The 24,193-nt window shown below is 45.9% G+C and overlaps 1 protein-coding gene across 1 annotated transcript in view; it reads right to left on the minus strand.

Moving 5' to 3' along the window:
* Positions 1 to 1,027: 1,027 nt before the first annotated feature.
* Positions 1,028 to 24,193, minus strand: part of AOAH (acyloxyacyl hydrolase) — an 81,551-nt gene continuing 58,385 nt past the window's right edge. Inside the window, 7 exon segments of the mRNA XM_032988845.2 lie at positions 1,028 to 1,394; positions 7,380 to 7,456; positions 11,266 to 11,362; positions 13,007 to 13,066; positions 13,148 to 13,206; positions 16,017 to 16,189; positions 23,093 to 23,167. Coding sequence (XP_032844736.2) covers positions 1,266 to 1,394; positions 7,380 to 7,456; positions 11,266 to 11,362; positions 13,007 to 13,066; positions 13,148 to 13,206; positions 16,017 to 16,189; positions 23,093 to 23,167 — 670 coding nt within the window. The 3' untranslated portion in view covers positions 1,028 to 1,265.

The raw sequence follows: 24,193 nt of genomic DNA on the forward strand, positions 1-24,193 counted from the left end.
TACTTAATTGCCAGCGGTTGTCCCAGAGGAATTTTTATCTTAATAAAAGATGCGGCATTGACTGCACTCTTAAAAAAAGGAAGAGTATCTAGGATAGCAGTAATAAGTGCTTCAACCAAAATAGCATTAGCCAAGTCATCCTCTGCCTATTCAAGCGACTGGGCAGATGCCTCTCCTGCAGCCGGGGCCGGCGTGCCGCCCCGCCAGGGATTCCCCTCCAGGTTGGACGGCAGGCGCAGAGCTGGCCCTGCGCAGGGGATGGGTTCAGAGCAGAGAGCAGAGCGACTCTACCTGATCTTCGGCTGGTTTGGAGGGGGTTTAGTCATGTCAGGGTCACACTTTCTATTTGCCTGATTTTTTCCACCTGTAATTAATGCCGTTTTATGCTGTCTGATCCCTTCATCACCAGTAAGGTTGTGAGTAGGGTAGAGTTGCCTCTATTTTTTTTAATATTTGTTTCTTTATTTTGCTAAGAGCATTGGATAAGCTGGTGAAAAAACTACTGGTGATTCTCAGCCTTCAAGTCTGTCTGTGTATGAAGTGGAGCGGGCAAGGGCTGCCCCGTATCTTCAGTGGGTCATGTCTGTGAAAGATGTGAGGCTGGGTGTGTTGTATTTGTTAGGAAGCAAAAGAGCAAAGATGTATAAAAAGCAGCCAGTTTTAAATACATGAAAGGTGTCAGCTTACTGTCTTGTTTATGGGGGGGAAGAGAACCTGTGCCTGCACTGATGCTGCCAGGCAAATGAAAATTCTAGTGCCTTGTTATTCCTGGCACATTTTAATAAGTAAATAGCAGCTAAACAATGTACTGACCGTCAGGGCAATTACATACATGCAATTCATAGCAACATAATGAGTTTTGGTGTCTGTCCTTCCCCCTTTTTGAGATCAGACTAACTGTTGAAACAGTACAAATGGAAAGCCCAGAAATAATGTTCTGCAGGGGGAAAATAAAATAAAATAGGTAAGGCTAGGAGTTTGCTATATATGGAAAAAAATTTATGGATTTGCAAACTGGTACAATAAATGATCTAGCTGGCAGGTATCCTTTGATTTTTATTTTTGTAGCTCTGCAGAAAAAGCATAGTCTACTTGTGCAGGTGAGATAGAAACTGAAAAGATTGCTGTTGTGTTATGTCCGCTGCTACTGGCTCTGATAACTTGCCCTCCCCCTTTTCTGTGTGTGTGTCTTGAACCATCTTGTTTCATAGAATGCACTGGGAAGCATCACCGTAAACCGCGTCAGGGCTCTGGCAGTTTGTAAGTCAGTGTCCACCTTGATCTTTGAATATAGCTTCAATCTGGTCGTTGAATGGATTCTCTTTTCCGAGCACTTGAGGCCATTCACGTAGCGCCTTCTGCCAGGTGATGCTTGTTCCAAGAGCTGCAGCAATCTGCAAACAGCACAAATACTATAAATTTCTTGTGCCTTTCTGATGTAGTTGTTTCATGTCAGCATTTAAGAGACCCCACCATAAAGAAGACTTTCCTGTGTAGCCATGTGACAGACCGTAACCTCTAACCAAAGAAAATACCCCATTCCAGCTGCTTGAACAAGAAAATCCTTCTGAATGGTAAAAATAAGGTGAGGACCATATAGCTGCACCTGCCTGACCAGTCATTCAGTCTAATTATAGTCTCCAACCACTGTCTGATGTCTGTGATGCCTGGCCCATAAACTAATCAAAAGCCTGGAGTCTGAATTTTTTGTTTCAACCAATCATTTTGAAAATATTTCAAAAGCACCACTTGGATATAATGCATAAAACTCTTGCAAGTCCAAGGGGATTCTTGTTCCTAAATGCCTCTGATACTTCTAATAAATATTCTCTCTGCTATCCTGTAAGAAAACCATGGGTGTTGAGGAAAAAGAGGCCAAATGATATCTAGGTTCAAAACTACCCAGCTCTGATGCTCTGAGTTTGCGCCTGCTGCTGGTTGTTTTCAGAGCTTTTTCCATGGGACCTGCAGAAGTGGTAAAATAGCTTTTCTCCTCAATACCAGAACTGCTCCAGCTTTCACAGAGGTTGCCCTAGAAGTTATGCACCAAGGAGAAATTGTATCTGCTGTACTATCGGGGTGAAAAACTTCAAAGGTAGCAGAAAGGGGAAGAGGGAACAGCCTGATTCTGCTTTAACGAGGTCTTCACACCTTGCCAATGCGTTTTTGTTTTAACTTCTGACCTACAATTATATTTTGCTTATATGGTAACTTTACTTTCAACCCTAAAACTCACTCTGACATTGATAATAATTACGAGGTTTAAATAGGGCTAACAAAACCTTCTTTTAAGGGCCAGGATGGGTTTATGGCATCAAACTATTTGAACACCATTGTTTTGGAGTTTGGGAACAGACTGGAGCCTTTGAGAAATTTTTATATGCTTCTTTTTAAATCCTTTGCTTTTGAAAGAAGCTGTAATGATGGGCCAGGAGACAAAACCTTTCATTTATTCAGAGCTCGTGTAGAAAGAGACACAATTGTGGGGTGGCAGCTCTTAGACTGGTCACTCAAGGTCTCGTTAAGCTAATGAAGGAATTGGGGCAGGAGAGAGCGATAAGGGAGATTGTGCAACAGGGTGTTTTCTCCTGGTCATAATTTCTAACGTGACCAAACACCATCATTCTGGGACACCCTATGGCTGCCAGAGGGCTGAGATCCGTCTCTCTCGGAGTGGTCCACTCCAGCAAGGCAGTCTCCAAACCTCCTTCACAAGTCCCTAAGCCTTCCATATGTTTTTTAGCAGGGTGGTTTGGTTGGTTTGTTTGTTTAAAAAAAAGCCTCCGATCTTTGCATGGTGCACCCTCTGCAAAGGTATCCCTGGAGGAATGCTCTATGGTGTTCTGACTACTGTTGACTGCCATTTAAGGCACATATGCTCAGCTGCCCTATATTAAGGAGGTCCTGCTCAGACATCATTTCATGTGGTCCTGATGATATTGATATTTTACTCTGGATGAGCAGTATGGTACAGAGGAGGGTTCATGATTTTAAAAATCACTTTTCTTATAGGTCTTTTTTTAAATACCAAAGCTCCAGTGCTTTAAGACCTGCTACAATTCATATGTTTTTTTTTGCATTTATTTTTTTTGTGAAGATGACAACCTCTAAGCAATCTTTTTTTAAAGGAAATATTACCTGTTCCTCATAGAACTCTGAGTGACTGAGACTGGGAGGTGGCTGTGTTATTTCAGCAGCTTCTGGCTATCTGTTTTCTTCTGCACCAAAGTGGTGATGGGTGTGCTTCTCAGCAAAGTGTAAACACCCAACTCATCTGATAAGCCTCACTTTAGGTTTTTCTATTTTTTTTTTTTTTTTGAGTGTAATGTGGTTTGCTATGACTTAAGGAAAAAAAAAACAAAAAAACAAAAAACCACAAAAAACCCAGGAAAAGCTAATCACACTCAAGCTGTGCTTTTCTGTCTTTACATAATCATTAGGAATCTTCCAAGCGTCTCAGGTTTCAGTTTGTGATGCTCAGGGCTTTCACGTTCTCCCTAGTAACTTCATAAAGGCAAGAAATGAAGCTGTTTATGCAGGATCCTGTTGAAATGCATGGCCCTGTCATCCAAACAAAGCAATCAGCTGTTCTAGAGAGAAGGGATGTCCTTGAAGCCATCTGGCATTCATGAAGATTTGCAGTGAAATTTTGTAGTAAGGAAGAGATGCTGAAGAAAATCCCTGGTCTCCCTCTATAGCCAATGAGAAGAAAAAATCAGATTTCTTCCAAGGACAACTGAGCTGGACTTCGGGGAAGGGTGTCTCAAAGACAGCTCTAGGGGGAATTTAGGAGGACTGAGTGATGCACTTTGCTTTTAGATGTTAAAAGTAAATGGTGTGAATTTCCTCCACCTACGACCTAAGCTGGGTGTTTTGGAAAAAAAAAAAAAAAAAAAAAAAGACAAAAACAAACAACTCATGGAGCCCAATTTTAGCTTTTAAACTTGAGGAATGTAGTTATGCCAAGAATGAGTGTTTTGTTTGCAGCCTTCTGTTTTGCAAATTAATAAAAACATGCAGGAATCTCACTTCCCCCGACAGAAATTTGCAGTAAGGGTTCTGGTCCTGGCTAAACAAATGAGCACGAGGTGTTTATCCCTTCTTTCAAGGGTTTCTAAATACAAAATACTGACTGGAATGGGGACTACTGGGGCTAGTTTTTCCTTCCTGAGTGTCTCCTAACCTAGCTTTTTTTTCCAATGAATGAAAAACCAGAATAGCTCTAATGAGATGTGGGAGTGTTGCCTTTTTCCTTATTTTCTTTTCCCTCTTCTTGCATTGATAAGTATACAAGCCTCAGTTAGGAAGGTTCAATTCACTCCCACATCCCTCCTGCACCACCAGACCTCTGGACTACTGGATATACACGCTGACAACTGCTTCTGCTGTGTTTAGACCAGCGGATTATGTTTTTTTTTTTTTTTTAATGAAAAAGACAGCAGATAAATGACAGGTGAAATCCAAGGGCTGACATCAGACACTGGTTTATCCTGCCCACTGCTGTCTCCTAATGACTCGGGGTCATCGTAGACTTCCAGCTCACCCTTGGCAGAGAGGGGTACTGTGGTTCTTGTATTCCAAACTCCAAAGTTTCTCTGCATCTGAAAGCAAGAACTAAAATGTTTATGCTTTCCTTGGAGTGCTGCTCAATTCCAAAATTTCTGAATATTTGTCAAGTGCTTTGAGAGTTTCAGAGAGAAAATGCAGTAGAAATGCCCCGGCTAGGTCTTATTTATTTGTCAAGCTGTACGTGAGGCATGGGGAATAGCTGCAGGGAATGAAGAAAGAGCCCCATTCACTTGACGAGCTGCGTGGCATCCATCCTCTCCTGCCAGGCAGCTCTATATGGTATGAAAGCCGTACCTGGCCAGAGGCATTCACGTTGGTAGAAAGTAAAACTCTAAATAAAACTAGTGTGAGGAGTGAGTGAATTGTTTATCATCTCTCTCAAGCATACTCTTAAATATCACTCTCTGCTCACATTTCCCTTTCTTTTTATTGAAAGACACTCTCCTGGAGCAGAGTGCTATGTCTCAGTCCAAATAGTGGTATGTTGATAACAGACTTCCGTGTACCAGCAGGACAAGAAAAATAGATTTAAAGTGGTAGATGTTTGGATAAGGATAATTAATAAATCCTGGAAGGGCAATAACTCACTTGAAGTGAGGGATATCTACAGCTGGCACCTTGACTGTAAGGGAAAATGTACCTATAAAAGCATTAATGTCATCTTAACAGCAGGAGGGGGAGATCGTAACCACCGCAGGATGCCAGATCCAGCGGGAGTGAAATATGGCAGCGCTTGGCTGGATCCTGCAGCTCAGCGCTCCTGGGGCTGCCTATAGGCTTGCAGCTGCCCTTCGATGCCCTTTTGTAATTTTCTGTTGGCTTAGGCAGGATCCCTCTAATATAAATATTTGCTACCTTCAACGCTGTGCTACCTTCCAGCTGCCAGTGGGACACGGGCTGTGGGAGAGAACCTGGATGAAAAGCTGTGACCTGGTGAGCTTGGCTTCCACAGTGGCCTGTTTCTGGGGGTTAGAAGAAGCCTCAGGCCAGCCTCAAGGTAAGACATAAAAATAATGCAAAGACCTTTTCTTCTTCACTTCAAACTCTTCATATTGCACAGTTTCCCCAGATGGCAGGGTTGGGAATGGGGTTCATTTCATCACTGTTTTCACTCTCATTTCATTTGCCAAGTTTTCTCTAATTACTTCCTTGCAAAAGGCCTGCAGCAAAAAATTCAGACACGCTTTTTCCATGGCCCCAGGCTGTGAGCTCATACTTTTATGCAGCTATCTCCTGGTACCGTGTGGTACCCAAGCAGGAATTTCTGCTATGGAGTGGTCCCTGTTCGAGCAGGAGGCTCTTTTGACTTGGCAAGGCTAAGCAAGCCATTGTACTGATCCAGCTGACCAGCACGGGTGTAAGAGATAGCAATTAAAGCACGCATTTTGCCTTTGGACTTGCCCGTGTAGGGGCTTGCATGGCTCGGTCGTGCCAGGGTGGGAGAGAAGCACGCAGCCAGGAGCGTGGAGGAAGGCAGCGGTGCCCAAGAGGACAGCTTTCTCCAAACTGCTTGTGTGGTACTTCTGTGGTACCATGCACCACAACACCATTCCTGAGGAACATCACCCCTCCTTCTCCCAGCCGCCACCCAGAGCTGCGCCCCTGGGCAGGTCAGGGAGTGGAGTGGAGTGGGGAGTGGAGATGGCTGCTTGAAGAGCATGTTTCCCTCATCACAGCAGGCAACAAGAAACTTCTGGACCCGTTGATAAGCGTATGGGATGGAGAGCAGCCACTACTGCTGCTGCTGGGCAGAGCCCTCCGGCAAAGTGGGGAAAATCAGCTCTGCTGTCCCTCTCCATCTCACCCACCTCCCGCAATTTTTCCCCTCGTAATTTAGCTCAGTCTCATTCTTGCTCTGAAGAGTCAGGATCAAAAATCATGGGAAAGAGGAATGGTCTTTGGTTTTGGGACCTGCCCACCAGCTCGTGTTGATTTAGTGGCTGGGGGTGATGGCGTTTGGGCTGGCAGGAGAGCCCCGGCCAGGTTTTGTGCCTGCTGGCACAAGCCGTGGCTGCCGCCGGCTGCGTGAGGGATTTCAGCTCCTGTGCAGTTTTTCTCAAGGCAGTACGGGGAAAACTGGCTTCTGCTTCGCTTTGCATGCACATTTGAAATCGGAATCTAGTGTATAGAAAACCAATTGGCTTTGTAGCTGACTGCAGAACACGCTCTCTCCATGCATTTTACAGAGTCAGAAAAAACTACTTTGACGTGGGAACCAGGCAACCTCACACCAGGTTATCAAACACAAGCAGGAACTTAGAGCAGAGCAGCTGCTTCTCCTTCCCTTTCATTTATTTCTGACTGTAAACCTTCCTCCACCACCTGTCCTTGGAGGCCAGGCAAGCAGGAGGAAACTTCATAATATGCACCCACAGAGCATAAAGCCACTTCAATGTGTAGATGCAAAAAGAAAGCTTTGTTCCAGGCTGCGATGGGGAAGCCTGTGGCCTTGGAGGCTGCAGGGCTGGAGGGGGCCTCTCGGGCTTTCGCAGTGCTGCATCACTGCCCTGGCCCTGCAAAACTCCCGCAGGTAGCCAGCCTAGGCGGCAAGGATTTGGTTTTCTGCCTAAAGGCCTGTTTGGCCACAGTACAGGTCACCGAGTGAAAGAAATCAGCGGAAGACCTTGCAGGAGTTAGAGCAGAGCACAGCCAGCCGAAACAGCGATGCCTGCTCTGGGGCTAATGCCGTCATCTCTTTGAAAAAAGAGAAATCCCCCCCCCCCAACCTGCATCCCCGCGGCGTGCCGACCGGGTGCCTTGGGCAGCAACGGGTGCTGGCATCCCGCCCATCTCCTGGGGCCGGTTTTTACCTGGCTGGGGTGGAAGCCATCGACTGGTTCGATCAGCTGCCAGGGCTCACCTCCCATCTGGTGCCACTCCTCGGCCGCTGCAAACAAGGTAAGCAGAGGGGTTGTCACCAGCGAGCACACAGGCGCCTGCCTGGAGATGTACCCCCCTCTTCCCCAAAGCACTGCTGTATTTCTAAGCACACGGCAGCTCTGTGTGAAGATTATGATAATTCATATAAAGTTGTCAGAGCCAATATTGTGTACAATCCCCTCTCCTCGGGGCAGTATTTAAGACTTTATTGTTAATTTTTTTTTTTTTCCTCTGCAATATTTATGCAAGGAAGCTCTTTGAACATAAATGATCGTAAAACATTTCACTTTCCCTCACAACTCAGATGGATGCTGTAGCAAGTAAAGCTGTAAATTATTTAATACTGATTTAATACTTTTGCATTTCCCATTTTAGTTGCATCCTCAGCAGTGAAAAAAAATAGATAAAACAATGCTTTTCAGAGAAAGAGATGGTAACACAATATTCACATGGGCTGATGTGTGCAGGAATAGACTGTCATTTTCAGTTACTTCTCTTCTGAGTGGTCTTTTTCAACTACAACAAAATAACCTTTTGAATTACATGAGCATGACATTCAATGCAAATGATGCTGTGCTATAAGCCCCAGAGCCATTAGACAAGTAAAAAGCTTTCTCCCTTCAAAAGGGCTGTGGAGTGATCAAACATGGGACTAGTGGATATGGCATTAACAGACTGTAAATTCAATAATTTCTTTTATAATGACAGATTAAGGATTCTTAATAGCATTATGCAGGCATCCTGTCAGGAAGAAAATGTCCTCCCTTCCAGCACCACAATTTTGATATAGACTCACTGCTGTTTGTTGGATGCTGGCTATTCTGTCAAAAAATGATGTCTGGGTCCCTGTACTAAACTTGAGTTCACAGAAGGGCGATATTCCCACTTTGACTATAGAAACCTACTTGAGATGCTTTAGTCAACACTAGAGTAACCTGTTTTAAGGCACAGGCCCTGGAGCTTTGTTTCGAATTTGCAGTATGTTGGGCACAACATATATTCACCTTAGATTACACCACGGAGTGCACATACAGATGCACAGATTGAGCCTGCCTAACTCCTTATGTATGTTGTACGTTGAGTGTGAGGCTGTGTACTGTGTTTTACTTTTTAGAGGGACTGCTGTTTCCATGCCAGAAAAGGCAGAGGATTAAGTAAGCTAAGTAAGGTTTGTATCAAGATAGGTAAATTTAGACCATGATACTCGGCCTCCAAAAATCCTAGAGCAGTTCAACAAATATCCACCAACTGAGTATGTCCAGAGTTCATCTTAAAAGTGTCTGTTGACTTGGCTAGACTAGAATGGAGCTTGCTCCCATCCACACCAAGAAAAAAACAAAATAAACAACCCTTATACCCTTGTTTATTGCACTGTTTCTTAAAGGAACCACTAAGTTCTTCAGCCAAAGGCAACATCTGAGCTTGAATGTCCATCTAAATTTAGAATAAATGCTAACATACTCAGATTTTACTCCAAGAAATCTGGGAGCTACTATGTATATATATATGCCCAGGCCAGCTGGAAATCAACGTACTCATCACAATGTGCAACCACTGCTGAATATCTGCTGTCTGGGGAGTTTAGGGAAGGATTTGCTCTTGCTTCAGGAGACCAGAAAAGCAGGTCAGCAGCCTTAGCTGGCTTTTGAGTACCCTCACGAACTGACAGCGTTCCTGCAGGCAAGCTCGAACCGTTGGCTCCAGGGCGGCAGGAAACTTCACAAAGTGTCTTTCAGAGCTGATGTTTGTATGTGCATGTGTGATTTTGTTTACCTCATTTATTTAATGCGATGTAATCAAGAACAGCAAATTATATTAAGATGTTTCTTTTCATGAAAGCAAATAAATTACCTAAAGTTAGTCATTTAACTTATTAAAGCAATTTGCCTACCCAGCAGGTAGTTTGTTCCAAATCTCAGTGACTTGTTAAATATTAAGTAGCTGGAGCAAAAGCAGAAAAGACACTTGGACAGCCTGAAACTTTGTGCTACAATGTTGAACTTGACAGTGGAGACCACCTCTCTGAGAGAGTGTTTTGGACAGAAAGACTCCCTTTCCCGTCCTCCTTTCTTTACCTCCTCCTCTGTATGGTCTGCGTGAGACCCAGAACCAGCTTCCTGAAATGGGTCATGTAGGATAAAATAAGTTTGTGAATTTTGGTAGGATATGGCTGCCAAATGAGATTTTTGCAAATATCTTAGGTGCCTCTGCAGCTTCATGCTTCCAAGGACAGCCAGGCTTTGCTGGGGAGAGGTGTTAGAGATGTACATTTTGAAGTAGCCAGGGTGCTTCTGTACCTTCATGGCTCCGGTTTTAGCTGTCTGCATGCTGGGATTTAAAATATAGTCCCCAGGCAAAAGTTTTCAAGAAGGAGGAACATGGAACTAACTCTCTATGTGAGTATAAACCCAAGAAAATGCAGATCAGACCTTTTTTTTTTTCCAAATTATTATATACTATTTTTGGAATGTGAAAATTCATGCTATCTGGGAGGGCCCCCCGGTGTCCAGGGCTGGAGATTCTGCCCTGTGAACAGAGGCTGAGGGACAGGGATGGTCCACCCTGGGGAAGAGCCTATGGAGAGGTGATGAGGACGGGGCCAGTCTCTTCACAGCAGTGCATGTGGGAGGAGGAGATACAATGGGCACAAGTTGAAACGTGTGAGATTTGAGCTGGGTACAGGGAAAAAGCTCTTTTTCCTACTTTCCCATCACTACCCAACTACTTGAGTAGGTTGCCCACCTCAGTCCCTCACCCCATGCTGATCCTTCTTTTAAATTGAGCGAGTGCATTTCTCCTTGTGACAGAGCTGGGCTGATGCTGGGTGATCCCTCGAGCTGGACCCATGCACGTCTCACAAGGCAAGCGGAGCTGAGGGGGATCCAGGGACAGGCATCTGTCTCCAGACCCACAAGGACACTGTCCACTCATGATCATGGTAATGAAGAGAAGTTTCTGGTTCTTTTATTTTTTTTAAGTGGCAGTTTTGGAAGGAAGTGATTTAGGTAATGCACTTACCTAATGTCACTTAAGATCACAGAAGGATGAGTTTTGTAAGCTCTTCAAGGCAAAAGTTACAGTAATATGTAAGTGGTCAAGGAAGCATACGAAAGAAGACAGTTCTTCCTGGGAGAGGTGCTTCTACTTTTTGAGAACAGTGAGTTAAGAGAGGGTGGCTGTGTTTTTCAGGCAAGAAAACTGCCCGAGAAAAGTTCTCCTTCCTGTGGCACTGCGCATCCCAGAGGAGGCCATATGGATGTAGTACACTACAGCTCATAAAGACCACCCTCACCATGGCCAATATGCCATCTCCAGCCTAGATGACCCGCTATAAAAACAACGATCAGAAATAAAATCAGATCTTATGGACCGAGATAGGTTTTAGACTTCTTTTTCTTTTCTCGTCAGCCTGAGAAGCTGCAGTGGACAAGCAGGAGGCATTTTTATCAGAAGCTCATCTGCTGTCCCTGTGGCCTCACCACCGACACCCCCTGCCACCCAGGTGCAAATGCCACCAAGCACCAGTGTGCTGCACGCCAGGGCTGTGGGTGCTGGGAGCAGCGGGGGGGTTGTGGTCCCCAGGCTGGTGGTGGGGCTCTTGTCTTGGCAGAGATCCATGGTTCCCCCAACCAGGGAAGCCAGGAGATGGCATTAAGGGTCCCTGCCTTGGTCCCAGCCCTGAGAGCAGGGTCACCGAGGCTGGCTGGCTATGCTGCCCTTAGTACAGAGCTAAAACATGAGGAGCATATTAGTAGCCCAGCACTTGGCTAAATGCTTCATGAGAAAGACAGGAAAAAAAAAAAAAAGATAACTTACTTTGTCTTAGTGGGAAATCCATGTAGAAAATATCAAAGTTGGCAAATTTCTCAGATTTCGCAATTTCTTTCAGGACATTGGAAAGTTGTAGAGCTCTCTGCAAAAAATCAAGTGCTTTAGTGACGATTCATTGGTACTAACGTTGCTTTGCATGGATTCAGCTTTTGTCACCGATGCACGGTCAGGAATCTGAAAGCTAATGCTGCCCTTTTAGCTCGAGGAAAGGAGGTGAGATGGGGCTCTTCACCATAACACAGCCTTGCATGAGCTCCACCAGCCTTTGAGCTCCCCAGCTCACCACGCAGTATGTCACTGCAGGTTGCACTGGGCAGGTTGCACTCAGCTGATGCAATAAGTTTAATGCAGCGTATGGTTGTTTTACTGGATGCCTCTTTTAGTAGTGTCTCTACGCCTGTGTAAATATTCCGAATTTCTCAGTTTCAGAGACCTCTTGAGGAGTGGCAGCACAGTTATTTCCGATTCTCATAAAGAAAATTGAAACTTTCCATATAGTAAAAGTGTTCTCCTTTCCCAATATCTCTCCCATTACTGTGCTGTGAGTGCTAATCTAGGCAACTGTGTGGCCAATTGCTAATTGTGTGGCTTATCTAACCAGACCAAATTCTGCTCTTACTTTCAGAAGAGTAAATTACCTCCATTGAGCATCCACCTAACTGATATATCCAGTGTGATTTCTACAGCTGTAACAGAGATCAGGATCTCCTAAATATTTAAATTGTGCAGTTTGGATAATAACGTAGACAATTAGTTTCAGACAGGGGCTCAGAAGGAAGATTAATTCATACCCTGCAGACATATGAATTGTTCATGGACAGAAGTTACGTGTGCTATATGTTCTCTATTGTTGGTACAAATACATGAAGCGCAATCCTGCAAAGATTTAGGGATGTACTTAATTACCTTCTCTGAAGTCGAGTGACAGGACATAAAATGAAACATGTATGAAAGCCTTGGTGAAATTAAGGCCATATTTTTTGTTTAGTGAATGCAAATATTAATACAACTATACACATAGGTGGCATCTTTGATAATATTTGGTTACTGGCTCTTTTACGGGGCTGCAGGGTGTTGCTGGGATTAAAAATCAGCTTGTACAGTAGGGGAATAAGTGGCTGGTATTATGTGACATTTGCTTCTGCAGCCAGATTTTTAGGGTGAGTTTTAAGACATCTCTGTTCCGTTCCTTTCCCTCCCTGCACTGAGTCTGGATGCACCTTGGTCACACCGTCTGGTGATTAAGTCCACAGAAACGTGTCTGAAGATGATTAGCACAAGTCCCAGATGATGACAGGGTAAGGCTCTTGCTCTGGGGGCCTGCTCGCCCTGCCAGCGAAATCTATGTGGTTGGCTTTTCATACTCACAGCTACTTGATTGACAAGCCTTCTCTTTCTTATCAGGTGCATTTTCTCCTTAAAGAACATGAACTTGAACAGATTTTTCTCGGGCAGATCGCAGCCCTTGAGAATAAATTTGGGCAACTGAGAGGTTGGAAAGGGAATATATTTATGAATCCCTTAATTTAACCATGCTGCGTCCCAGAGCCTGAGAGGTGTTTGAATGGATGGGTATGGATGTTTCCATATCTCCCCGCTTTTGGAAGAAAAAAGCGTGCTGACGTTTCGCCTTTGAGATACCAGGTTTATATCCTGAGACACAGGGGCAAGCTGGAAGAGCATCTGTGCAAGAGGGCGGCCCTGTTGCAGCATCATCGAGACTTACCTCTGAGGTCAAATTCCTGAGGGTCTCGTTGGGGGTCAGCCAGCCGCTGCAGGGGCTCACCTGGGGGGGCACGGGGAGTGGGGCGTTAGCAGTGGCTGAGAGGAAAGTGGGGGGCTCATAAGCTGCGGCCAGAGACCTTACCTGGAGGCAGTCAAGGAAAGAATAAAGTTGGCTGTACGTGACGTCCCTGTTCAGCTGCCCTGCGAAGCACAGAGAGGGAAACTTCATGTGCCTGATGGCCAACAGTAACTTCATTTTGCAGGTCTGTGCCTTTGCATGCATTAGACCCCTCAGTGGAGAAGAGGCACCCTGGGAGCCCCAACTGTCTCCCCACCCCCCCCAGTTATCCTCCCACCACCAGACCGGGGTGCATCAGAGGGGACACCGATGCCCCCTTCCCACTAAGGCACCCGCATCCCCACGCCTGCAGAGCTGCTTTCGCTTCTCCCGCGTCCCCCTCCGGCCTTTGACAGGTGATTTGTCCCGTACGTGGGGTTACTCATCACAGCCTGCAACAACCTCCAAAGTGCGTGACGGATATTTTAACGTGTCTCTCACCCTCCAAACAAATGCAGGGCTTGCAAAGCTGAAGGGAAGATTGAAGGTGCCTGTATAGAGTCTGAGTTTCGCATTTACCTCATAAAGGTTGGCCTTAAAAGGGAGGAACGATTTTGCTGTCACGGAAGGAAGTTGATATGCTTGTGTGGGTGAGCAAATCCAAGCACCAAGTCAAACATCTTGCTGACGTTCCCTAAAATTCACTGCACTATGCAATAGCTCGGCTTTCCAAGAAAATTACCCCATTTTTCTGACTGTTTTGCTTCTTTGGTAGCTACAACCAAAATGGAAATTAAATGGCTACTCAGTTCTCTGAGTTGGTAGCACACTGATCATCCCATCAGGCTTTGTTATTTTTGCAGGGCTGAAATATACAGTTTCTATCATTGTTTTGGGAACTGCAAAGTATGATATCTTCTAAGTGAAATGGGTTCCTCATGTTGGTTATCAGCAGCTCCCTGAAATAGCTGTGATTCCTGCCTGTCTCACGGCTGCCCATTGCCCAGCACCAGTATCAGCTGCCTGGGGAGTAAACTATGGGGAGCTCAAAGATTCCATGTCACTACCAGATATTGGGGCTGTCCCAGACCCATGTAGCCTGAAAACATCAGGCCCTGGGGCGTGCTGTCAGGGGCACCAGGGATTCGGCAGCAAGCCAGACCGACGTCTGGTTGTGCCTGACTGGCAGCCAAGTGGGGAAACCAGCTCGTAACCCCTCTGAGGATCTTCCAGAAGTGAGCTCGTGCTGCTAAAAATGCTGCTTAAGATTAATTGGGTCCCTCTAAGGCAGATCAGCCCCTCTGAAAAATTTCCAACTGGTCCTATACATAATCACTCCTGATTTGGCTTGTGCCAAAAAAGGCTACGTGTTGTCTTTGATAATTAGATACCCAGTAGAGGAGCCATCCCTGTGCATTCAAGGAAAGAAATGGGTTTATGTGACTGAAAAATAATTATCACAGGATCTCCCTGCCCTGAAAAGGACAAGATTTTTATTTTATTTTATTTTTTTCTGTTTCCATTGGTAGTAGTATAGTGCTTTTTAGAAAAAAATGTAACAAGGTATCAGGAAGAGAAATGGAAGCCTCAGACTTCCTGGGAAGTGACAAGTACTTCTGAGGGGTGAAATAACCATAGTAGATAAGTCGGAAGCTGTGGGGCCACCGGCAATGATTGGGGAATCCTGGGGAAACCACATCATGAAGGCTATTTAAAGCTGTACTACCCAATGGTTGCCAAAATCATTTGATGATGTAATCTACCATTTTAATGATGTGATTTAGCTTCTCTCTCTCTTTGCTGATGAGAATTAAGAAGACAACTTTCCACTTGCTCAGATGCAAAAGAGATTGCTTTACCCAAATATAAATAAGAACATGCTTTTGGTCTAAAATTTGGCAGCAGAATGACCACAATGGGTCCTCGTGCACACTCTTGATTGGAGAACAAGGGATTTACTTTTAGCTTTACATAAAAACTTTCTTTGCTACCTGCATGAAGTATTTCACATTCTTTACCCACCGTGGAGTAGTATGAACTTGTAGAGAAGGGGTTCTGCATCCAGCTTTCAAGTTTCTCCACCCTACAACCTCCCACATCCCCAGGGAAATATTTCCACACTGACCCCAGGGACACAACTCTCAGACTAACCAAGGTTGGACGTCACACGTCATTGCGTATGACTGCAGCCCCCGGTGATGACGTTCCTCCTTGCTGCTTGGCACAAGATGAAGCCAAGGAGCAAGTGGTCTGTTCATGGTCAGAGGCACAGTTGCAAATGCATGAGCTGGGATGACAGGCTCTCAAGGACAGCCTCCCACATCTCTGAAAACACTACCCCAAAGCACCTTACAGCAACTGTGCTCTGAGGGAATGACCCCAAAACCTGCCTTCACACGGTGTGAGGTTTCAATCATCACACCTGTGGGTAGTGTAGGAGGTGGCAGGCACCCAGAGCTTGCTGAAAATGTATTTCTCTAATATCTAACCAGTCTTTTGCAAACCCCTGACTTATTCTTCTGTCCTGGTCCACATCTAGTTTTATCAAGACATCCACCAGTCAGCAAATGGAGGTGTTCACCAAATGTCCAGCTCCACCTGTAACAACAACCAGGATGCCAGAAGGCAGTCCTGCCATAATTTTGGGCTGAGACACCTTGTTTCCACATCCACAGCATGTGCTGAGCCCGGTTTGGTGCTGAGTGGGTCCAGCTGGTTGGGGAACTAGGCAGGATAGGGTTTATTCTCTACCTGCCCTGTCCTGCACTGGGGATGGATAGTAAGCTGGCTCTCCTACTTCTACTGCACAGCCAATATCTGTCTATTATTTCTCAGATCTCCTCCACTCTGTCGGGTTTTCTTGAAATCGTCAATAGATTCATAAATTATTCAGGGAGAGAAGGCAACACGAGCAGGCAGAGAACCAGGAGGAACCCCACAACATCTCATTTACCTAGAGGATGGTATCTGTCATGCAGGTTATCCCAGAGAAAGCGGCCATCTACCAAGCCGGTTAAAATCACGTGGCTGCCATTTGGAAGACGGGAGTCCAGGTAGCGCAGAGCTTGCACCACGTTGGAGAGCATTTCTTTGGGTGTTGTCATGTGAGCCAGTGTGTCACGGTTCCTGCAGAAGAAGAGGATGCCAACAGGACATTGTGTCGAGTAATACTGTGCCGCCCAAGAGGCACTTGAAACAGTGGCATTTTCTTCTTTGCTGCGCTTCCACATTAAGTTAGATGAAAACTTATAAAATGATACTATGTGTTTTAGTGTCTCATTGCCAAAATAAGAAGTAATATAGAAACCTCCCCTGATGTAACATATTTCCCTGCTAAAAACAGATGCATCCCTTTTTTATGGAGGGGCCTCTTGTTGTGAGTTAACCCCTGTGGGCATCTCAGCATCCCACAGCCGCTTGCTCGCTCCCCCCCAACACACCCCCAGTGAGACAGGGGAAGAGGAAAGGAAGAGTATAAGCAAGAAAACTTAGGCGTCAAGATAAAAAAAAAAAAAAAAAAAAGAAAAAGAAGTTATTGTTCAATAAGCAGAGAAGAAGTAGAAGAAGAAAGCAAGCAAGCAAAAGAAGTGCAATCACTCACCACATCCCATGGGTAGACTGATGCTCAGCCAGCTCCTCAGCAGAATATGGCTAACACCCCCCTGCCGGTAAAATTCCCTCCTCTCCCTTTTTATTGCTAAGCACAGTGTTACAAGGCATGGACCATCCCTTCAGTCAGTTTGGGTCATCTGCCCAGCTGTGTCCCCCCCAACCTCTTTCGCACCCCCACTCTACTCACTGGGGGTCAGAGTGAGAAACAGGCACAGCCCCGACGCTGTGCAAACACTGCTCAGCAACAGCTGAAAAAGTGTGTTATCAGCATTGTTTTGGTTAAAAATCTGAAACACAGCACCATAGGAACAGCTATGAAGAAAATTAACACTATCCTAGGCAGACCCAGAACACTTCCATAAAGAAAAAAGCCTTAGCTCTCCTACTGGTTTTATTCCATAGCTTGCAAATGAGTTAGTCTTTACTTACAGTGCAGAGCAGCAAATCAGAGCCATGAAGCAGACTACGACCACATTGTTTTCCTGTGGTGTTAAAAATCCATGTAATACTACTGCAGTAACCCTGGTGTCTCGCTCTTCGTAGCTGTTGCAGAGCTTCTTAAGCCACTTGATATAAATCCAGAAACTTGCTGAGCTGTAGTCCTTAAACATCCCTGATGCTTTTGATGGCTGCAAAGACACTGCCCTTGGTGTACTTACCAAACTCCAGTCTGGGGCTGACATTCGACTGATCTAATGTCTATCTCACGTTTCAGCAGAAAAAGAATCCATTGCCCTAAGGGGGTGCAGGGTGCTGCTGCCCCTGGTTAAGAACCTCGGTGGTTCAGCTCTGAATTGGGAGGAAAAGATACTGGTCCACACACATGGTTTCAGGGTGTGGGATGCCCTACAGATAGGTGAAAGGAGAGCTGCTTTCCCCATGGATTGTTGTGTGTAGCTTACATTCAACATGCTCTTTGATTATGCCAGGTAGAAATGTCTATAAGGTAGCTTTGTCTCTCACGTGTCCTATACCTCTTACCACAGCTCTGCTGGAGGGCAGGAGACCAGTGAAGGGTCTGGACAAGTGTGAGAGACTGGAGGGAGGAGGAGGAGGCTGGAGGGAGTTGGTATTTAAGATAAAATAGACTTCAGAAATGCTTATTAGGTACAGGAGCAGCATCAGTGTCTTGCATGCACTGACACTCATGTTTTGTGGCTCATTGGCAGGCCTGAACCTCTTCAAGCCAGAGTCCCAGACTCAGGTTTATCCCTCCCCTCTTGCATTTAGCTGTAAATGCTGCAGGGGTGGAAATAATAAAATCCTGAAGTTGAAATAATTTTCAACTTACATAAGAAAAACAAACAAGTGAAACCACCCCAGGGTGCATAGAGAACACTGCTCTAGTTATATTATTAAAACAGCCACTTTATTACAGACAAGTCATTCACTCACTCTTTCCCCCGAGAGCTATTGCCACGCTGTCACGGTGCACGTGTCCATAACAGGGGCTACGAGCAAGTGGGTGAACACAGCACCCAGGAGGCTGTCCCATCCCAATCCATGGGTCTCTGGCATGGGAGAGACCTCCAGCTCTGTGAGGCCCTGCTCCAGCACCACCTGGGAATCAGAGCAGGGCCAGCTCCAGGGAAAAGCCTCCCACTGTCCAGAGATGTCCCATTGCCCTCCATCAGAGCAAAGAGTCAGTGGGATGGAAAGAAGGACACCGGTGCGTGTTTCCACAAACCCCAGGCAGCTCCAGGGTGGCCCGGGCCCCCTTGGGACTTGTGGAGCAGAGCATGGAAGTCCAAAAATTGCCTTTTTTGAATTGAGAAAGAAAATAAAGACATGTGTTTGCAACATAAACTCTTAAAAGGGCCCCCAGAAGTAGCATTAAGAGCACCATAGCTGAGATTTGGAGCACATTGACATGTGTGGCTGTGCACGGCATGGACCATGCACCTTGGGAAACAGGCTCTCGTGACAGTTTTAGTCCTGCCTTGGTGGTGCAGCTCAGTTGGACCAAGACTTTCAGACAGAAACCCTCAACACCCGCTGAGGATCTGATCTTGTTGCTCAAGAAGAAAGACAGGGGATGTCTTTCCAAGTAACGCATAAGGTTGCACTAATGTCCATCCTTATAGTTTTAGTGGTTACCACATTTTCTCCTCATGGGCTAGTTAGGAAGTGATCAACTTAGCAGCCACGAGGTTCCATCCAGGTCCTTTCCCTGGGAGAGACCTTTAATCTCTTTCATGGCTTCCCAGCAGCAAGAGAAGGGCAAACGTGATGCTTGCAGTGACGAGTGAGCTGCTGGGGAATCCAGGTAGGATTTCTTGTCAGTGAACACTGTAGAAGCAGGAGCTTTCAAAAGTTTTGTTGTTTTGCCTCAAGGCATTAGAAATGTTTGTGCTCAAGGGGAGGGGGAAGAGAGGGGCAGTGGTGTTGGCGTACTGAGTCCTGTGTGGGAGAACCGCATTCCTGAGCAAGGATTTGGGATTCTTCAGTGGGCTGCGTTTTGCACACAAATTAATAATTAGATGAGTTCCCTTGGCCCAGAAATTTATCTTAATGCAGTATGTGATGCTGAAGCTTTTGAGACTTTCTGATTAGGGAGAACTGAAAAACAGCATTAAGATTCAGGCTTATCCTTGTGACAGCCACCCAAGCAAGGTACTTTTGAGATAAGACTGTGGTTTTGCCCTTAAATTACTCCATTTAGCCTACAGGTGTTGCAGCAGTTGATTTCAAAATACTGGTCTGATGTAAGGCCTCTACCGCAAGTAAACATGTCAGTGTGAGCTGAAATTAATATGACATTCATAACTCCACTTTCTCTTGTCATTCTTCGCTGAAGCCATGTAGATATTTCAGTGCATTTCTTCACCTTTCCTTTCTGTGCCAGGCTATGAAATTAAAACCGACTGAGAAGCAAGTCATCTTGCAGGCACGTTCATTTTGGGCTCTGCCATAAGGACTTCGAGGTGCCTGGCTGAGCCCCGGGGGCCGTTGTGGTACCCCCACACGTGTGGTGCCCCTGGGAGGCAGCAGCTCGGGCCAGCCCCTCCACCTGGGACCTCAGGGAGCTGATGTTGGCCACGGTTCACTGAGTCAGAGCGTAGCTAGTGGATGTTAATGTTAGGATTCCTGATGCATTGGATCTAGGTATTTTAGGGAGCACACCCTGCCTCCCCTACGATACCCGAATACACAGTAACATCCCTGGCCATGCACGCAGCTCCTGGATGTCCCAACACCACGGGTACCCTAGCTGTGCACATATGCAACACAGAGGGCCCAGGCAGCCTCATGCAATCTGTGTAAAGCTTTTCCAGCTCTCCTCTGCCACAGAGACCTCCTCCAGACCCTTTAACACAGTCTGGCCCAAACGTAGCCCTCCACCCTCCTTCTGCACGGGGTTCGTGAGCCTGGCCTGCCACGTCCTGCAGGGCAGCAATTCCCCTCTCCTGGTGACCCCAACCCAAATAAATGTATTCCTCTCCCCCAGACAGTGTTTCAGCCACATCTCTGCTTTCCAGCCCCATGCTGTTACATGCCCGGGGTTTGGGCCACTGGTGTACGGGCCCCACACCCCACGTGTAGGTACACGCAGCGCTGGATCTGCAGGGCAGGAGTTCAGCTCCGGCTCGCTGCAGAGGGGTGTTAACACCCGGGACACGAGGGCTACAGGTGCTGCATGCTCACGTACTATTTTTAGGGCTGGAGGGGCGCAGGAGCGCTCTGGTGATGGGAGCTTTACAGAAGGGGAGCGTTATTCCCCCGTTGGTGCCGGTGCTGCTTTGTACCTGTTCCCTTCCCGGTGGCCGCCTGCTCACCCCACGTTGCTGCTGTCGCCCTCCCGCTTGCTGCAGATGACATAACTGCAAAGCTGGGAAAGAGAGGCTGGAGGAATGGTGCCTTACCCCCCCCACAACTAATACGTGCAATAATGGTACAGCATTTGAGACTGCTGGGGCTCATTATTATCTTGTCTGAATATTTTTTGTTCCAGGTCTCTGTGTGCCACACTGTGTCCCACATTTACACCTCAGTGGGCTGAGAGATACCATTGCCATCTGTCTTTATTTTTCTAACCCCCCTGTTTGGACACCACAGTGTGGAGACTACTGGGAACGTGTAACACAGGCTGCCAATTTCATTATCTTTCTCCTCTACAAACATCCATATTACTCATTGCCCTTCATGGGATGAAATACTGGCATTTTAACAATGCTTTGGCTAAGAGCTGTTTCTCCGATCTCGGCACACTGCTCTCTTTTGAAGGTAAAATACAGGATAAGGCCAGAAAGGCTCTATTACTGCTGTTTAAAGCTATCCTTGAAGAGGGTTTTATTTGTCAAGCCCTAGGTTTGAAGTCAAGCCCACTGGATGCTCTGCATCCTCCGTAACCTCTGTGGGTACATCAGAGCCAGGGCAGCTATACACAGTGACTGGACGCTGAAAAAATCTCTCTCCACTGTACATCCCACTCGATGGGAACAGCACGGAAACAGCGTGTGGCTACAGAAGCTGCAGCATCTTTCCTTGCTGGAGTCACAGGGATCACTACAGCCTGATAGCCTCTTTTGATGCTGCAAATGTTTTGGAAGAAAACAGACAGCAGAGAGAATTTGAGCGGACAAAAGTGTCTCTGGCAGGTAATGAATGCAGGGATAAAAAGGGCAGAGTTTCAAGTAATAAATACTGTTTTGGAACATACAGATGGGTGAGGCAAGGCCAAAACTGTTTAAATTTGTGGAAAATTTCATTTTACTTCAGGCAAGAATAGAAAGTAGTGTTAGAGACAGGGAAAGTGAGAGGAATAACCTGCAGAATGAGGAATAAAACAAAGAAAAAAAGTACTTTTAGCAAAGCCAGTGAAACAGCAGAATTGAAATATATACACAGCAGAGCGGGCCAAGCTTGGGAGAAGACATCTCGAAAGTCTCTTTGGCAGGAGCCACGGACTTCAGGGAAGGTGCTATTGAGGTGGGTGGGTGGGGGTCATCATCCTGGGGGTGGTTGTAATGATACCTCCATAAGCCTCTTAATAAACAGGTGCCCAGGACAGTCTTGCCAGCAAGTAGCAGGAGGTCTGTGACTGCTTTTCCCACTCAGTCGAAGGGTGGTGGTGTCACTTTTGAGGACTTGGGCGCCCTTCCCATAACGGGAGTGTGGTGCTGAGGGCAGATTTGGCAGTTCTGGTCAGGGGTGCAGAGAGAGCACGAGCACCAGAGGGAGATGCCAAGGGTGAGGGCTTCATGGGAGGTTATTTCATGGGAGGTTTTTTCTGCCTGCTGCCAGCATGTGGCCATGGAGGCGGTGGTGCCAGGGAAGGACCTAAAAGGTGGCCCTTGGGGTCCCACTTCTGTCCCGGCTGAGGGCTTCCAGGTGCTGTGGTGGCAGGGAAAGCCCTGCACAGCCTTTGGCCATCCCTGTCTGGAGCACAACACCCCATGTGCAAAGTTTAAACCCAAGCACTTGCTGTTAAGCAAAGTTTTAAGATACCAAAACCAGGATATTTTAACATCGAAGTCTGACAGCCTGCATAAAAGCTCCAACTTCATTATAAAACCTGCAGGTGAGACTTCTCAAAAGCTTTGGAATGGGACTTAGCTGAGCATGCATCATGTATTAAAATTGAGTGTTTTGAGAGCCTCCACATAAGTCAGATTGATTTTTTCCGCTTAAAAGAAAACCTGAAGATACATCATGGTGAAAATAACGTCACACTAGCAACAGCATTTGGACCACCTGCAAAAACAGAACTGCAGTATGGATGTGCCTGGTTGCAAGGTGTTTTCTGCCTTCCCACTATGGGGAGGAAGGGAAGCATCCAACTAGTGACCTTTTGGCATCCCTGCGAGCGTTGGTAATGGATAATGCCAGAACTATTAGTTTTGAAAGCTTCGGTTCATTCTCCTGCTGAGCTTATGACGTGAGTAAAGCCAGAAAGACAAAAGACCTCGTCAGGGGAACACAGCAGAGACTGCAGGCAGCGTGCAGCAGAGGCAGGGTGAAAATAGACCTCGACAGGAGACCACATTGTCATTCTTCAGAAAAGGTAAACCAGTCACGCTCTCCCTCCCGACAGGAGGTGACACACTGGGTAAGACAGATATACATGCTTTTAAACCCTTTTTTTTTTTAACCCTCCTGTTGTTGTTATACTTCATTTCATCTGCTAAGTTAGAAACACTCTACTTCAGACATGCCATTGATCACTTTATCACTAGCTTGTAAAAGAAAGAAAGACAAGCTCTGAATGAGGACTGGTAGGTGGCTATGACAAATACAGGTAAGGCAACAACCAGTATTTTCAGCAGAAAAATAAGAATGAAGCACAGAGCAATAGCAAAGAAAAATGTCATCGTGGGGAAGCACAAAGCAACGAGACGTAAATGTCCAAGCAGCCAGCAGTACTCCAAAGAAGTCACATTTGTGGTAATATAAATGTTAATTTGGTTTACACCTTACCCATTGCAGACATCATTCCCAATTGTAGCGTAGATAACTATGGCTGGATTGTCCAACAGCTGGTTTCTGGCCAAGCTAAAAGATAAGTACGCAGGTATATTAGTGGCAAATATGTTCTCACTGTCTGAATCACACACCATGCTTGTATTCAGGTTTGGAAGCTGCCTGTTTAGATTTGGCCAATGCTCAGATGACTATGTTTCTACATTTGGGAGAGGGTTTTTTGATTGTTCTGGATTGTGGTTTGTTTTTGTTTTTGGTTTTGGTTTTTTTTCACTATAGTTCTAAATTTTAGCAGTTTCTTAAATATAGGGTTTTTTCACTTCTCCGTTTTGCCCCTCGTGGACTTGCCTTTTCTACATTTTTCCTCCTGGTTTTCTATCTTCTTTTATTACTCAGAAGCCAAATCAAGCAGTTTCATTTCAGGGCAAAGACATAAATCAGGTTGGGAAGTTTTTAATCAGAGATGGGAGAGGAAGACTTTTGGCTGACAACTAAATTTATGTGTAGGATTAGGGTGAAGATCAAATCAGATTGTGGTTTGAATTTCAGTGCTAGGGTGCAAGGATGCTTACTACTTTTTCCAGAGGAGAGAACAATAAACCCCCTAGGATGTGAACTATATCAGCATCAAGCAAACTAATTCAAACCCAATGGCGCCACAGCCCATGCAAATTCATCTGAAAAGGAGAATTTCTGCTTCTTGCTATCCAGTAGCTTCTCAATCATATCCATATGGAGATAAGACAGTGGACCCACCAATGTCTGTCTACATTGCTGCAAATTTGGAGTAATGCAGTTAGGTGGGGCACAAAGCACAGATTTAGCGAAAGGCTTAGTCTCTTCCCTGAAATCCCTGGGAATGCCCTGTTGGCTTAGCTGGGCCAAGAAAAAGGCCCCGGAGATGGTGACATCCACACTTTAAACCAGTTTTTCTTCTACTGATGAATGTTTATACCAGAGAAGAAACAGCCAGCACTTCAGAGCACAGTGACCAAGGGAAGCTGTGCTTTTTAGGACCCTCGTGGGTAATACATTCCTTACAGTGCTTTGTCTGTTTCTTTTGAAGAAGTATGTTTCTCCAGCAAGGCTTCTGTACCC

The sequence above is a fragment of the Tyto alba genome, unplaced genomic scaffold, assembly GCF_018691265.1.
Source record: "Tyto alba isolate M040663 unplaced genomic scaffold, T.alba_DEE_v4.0 Super-Scaffold_46, whole genome shotgun sequence".
Taxonomy (NCBI): domain Eukaryota; kingdom Metazoa; phylum Chordata; class Aves; order Strigiformes; family Tytonidae; genus Tyto; species Tyto alba.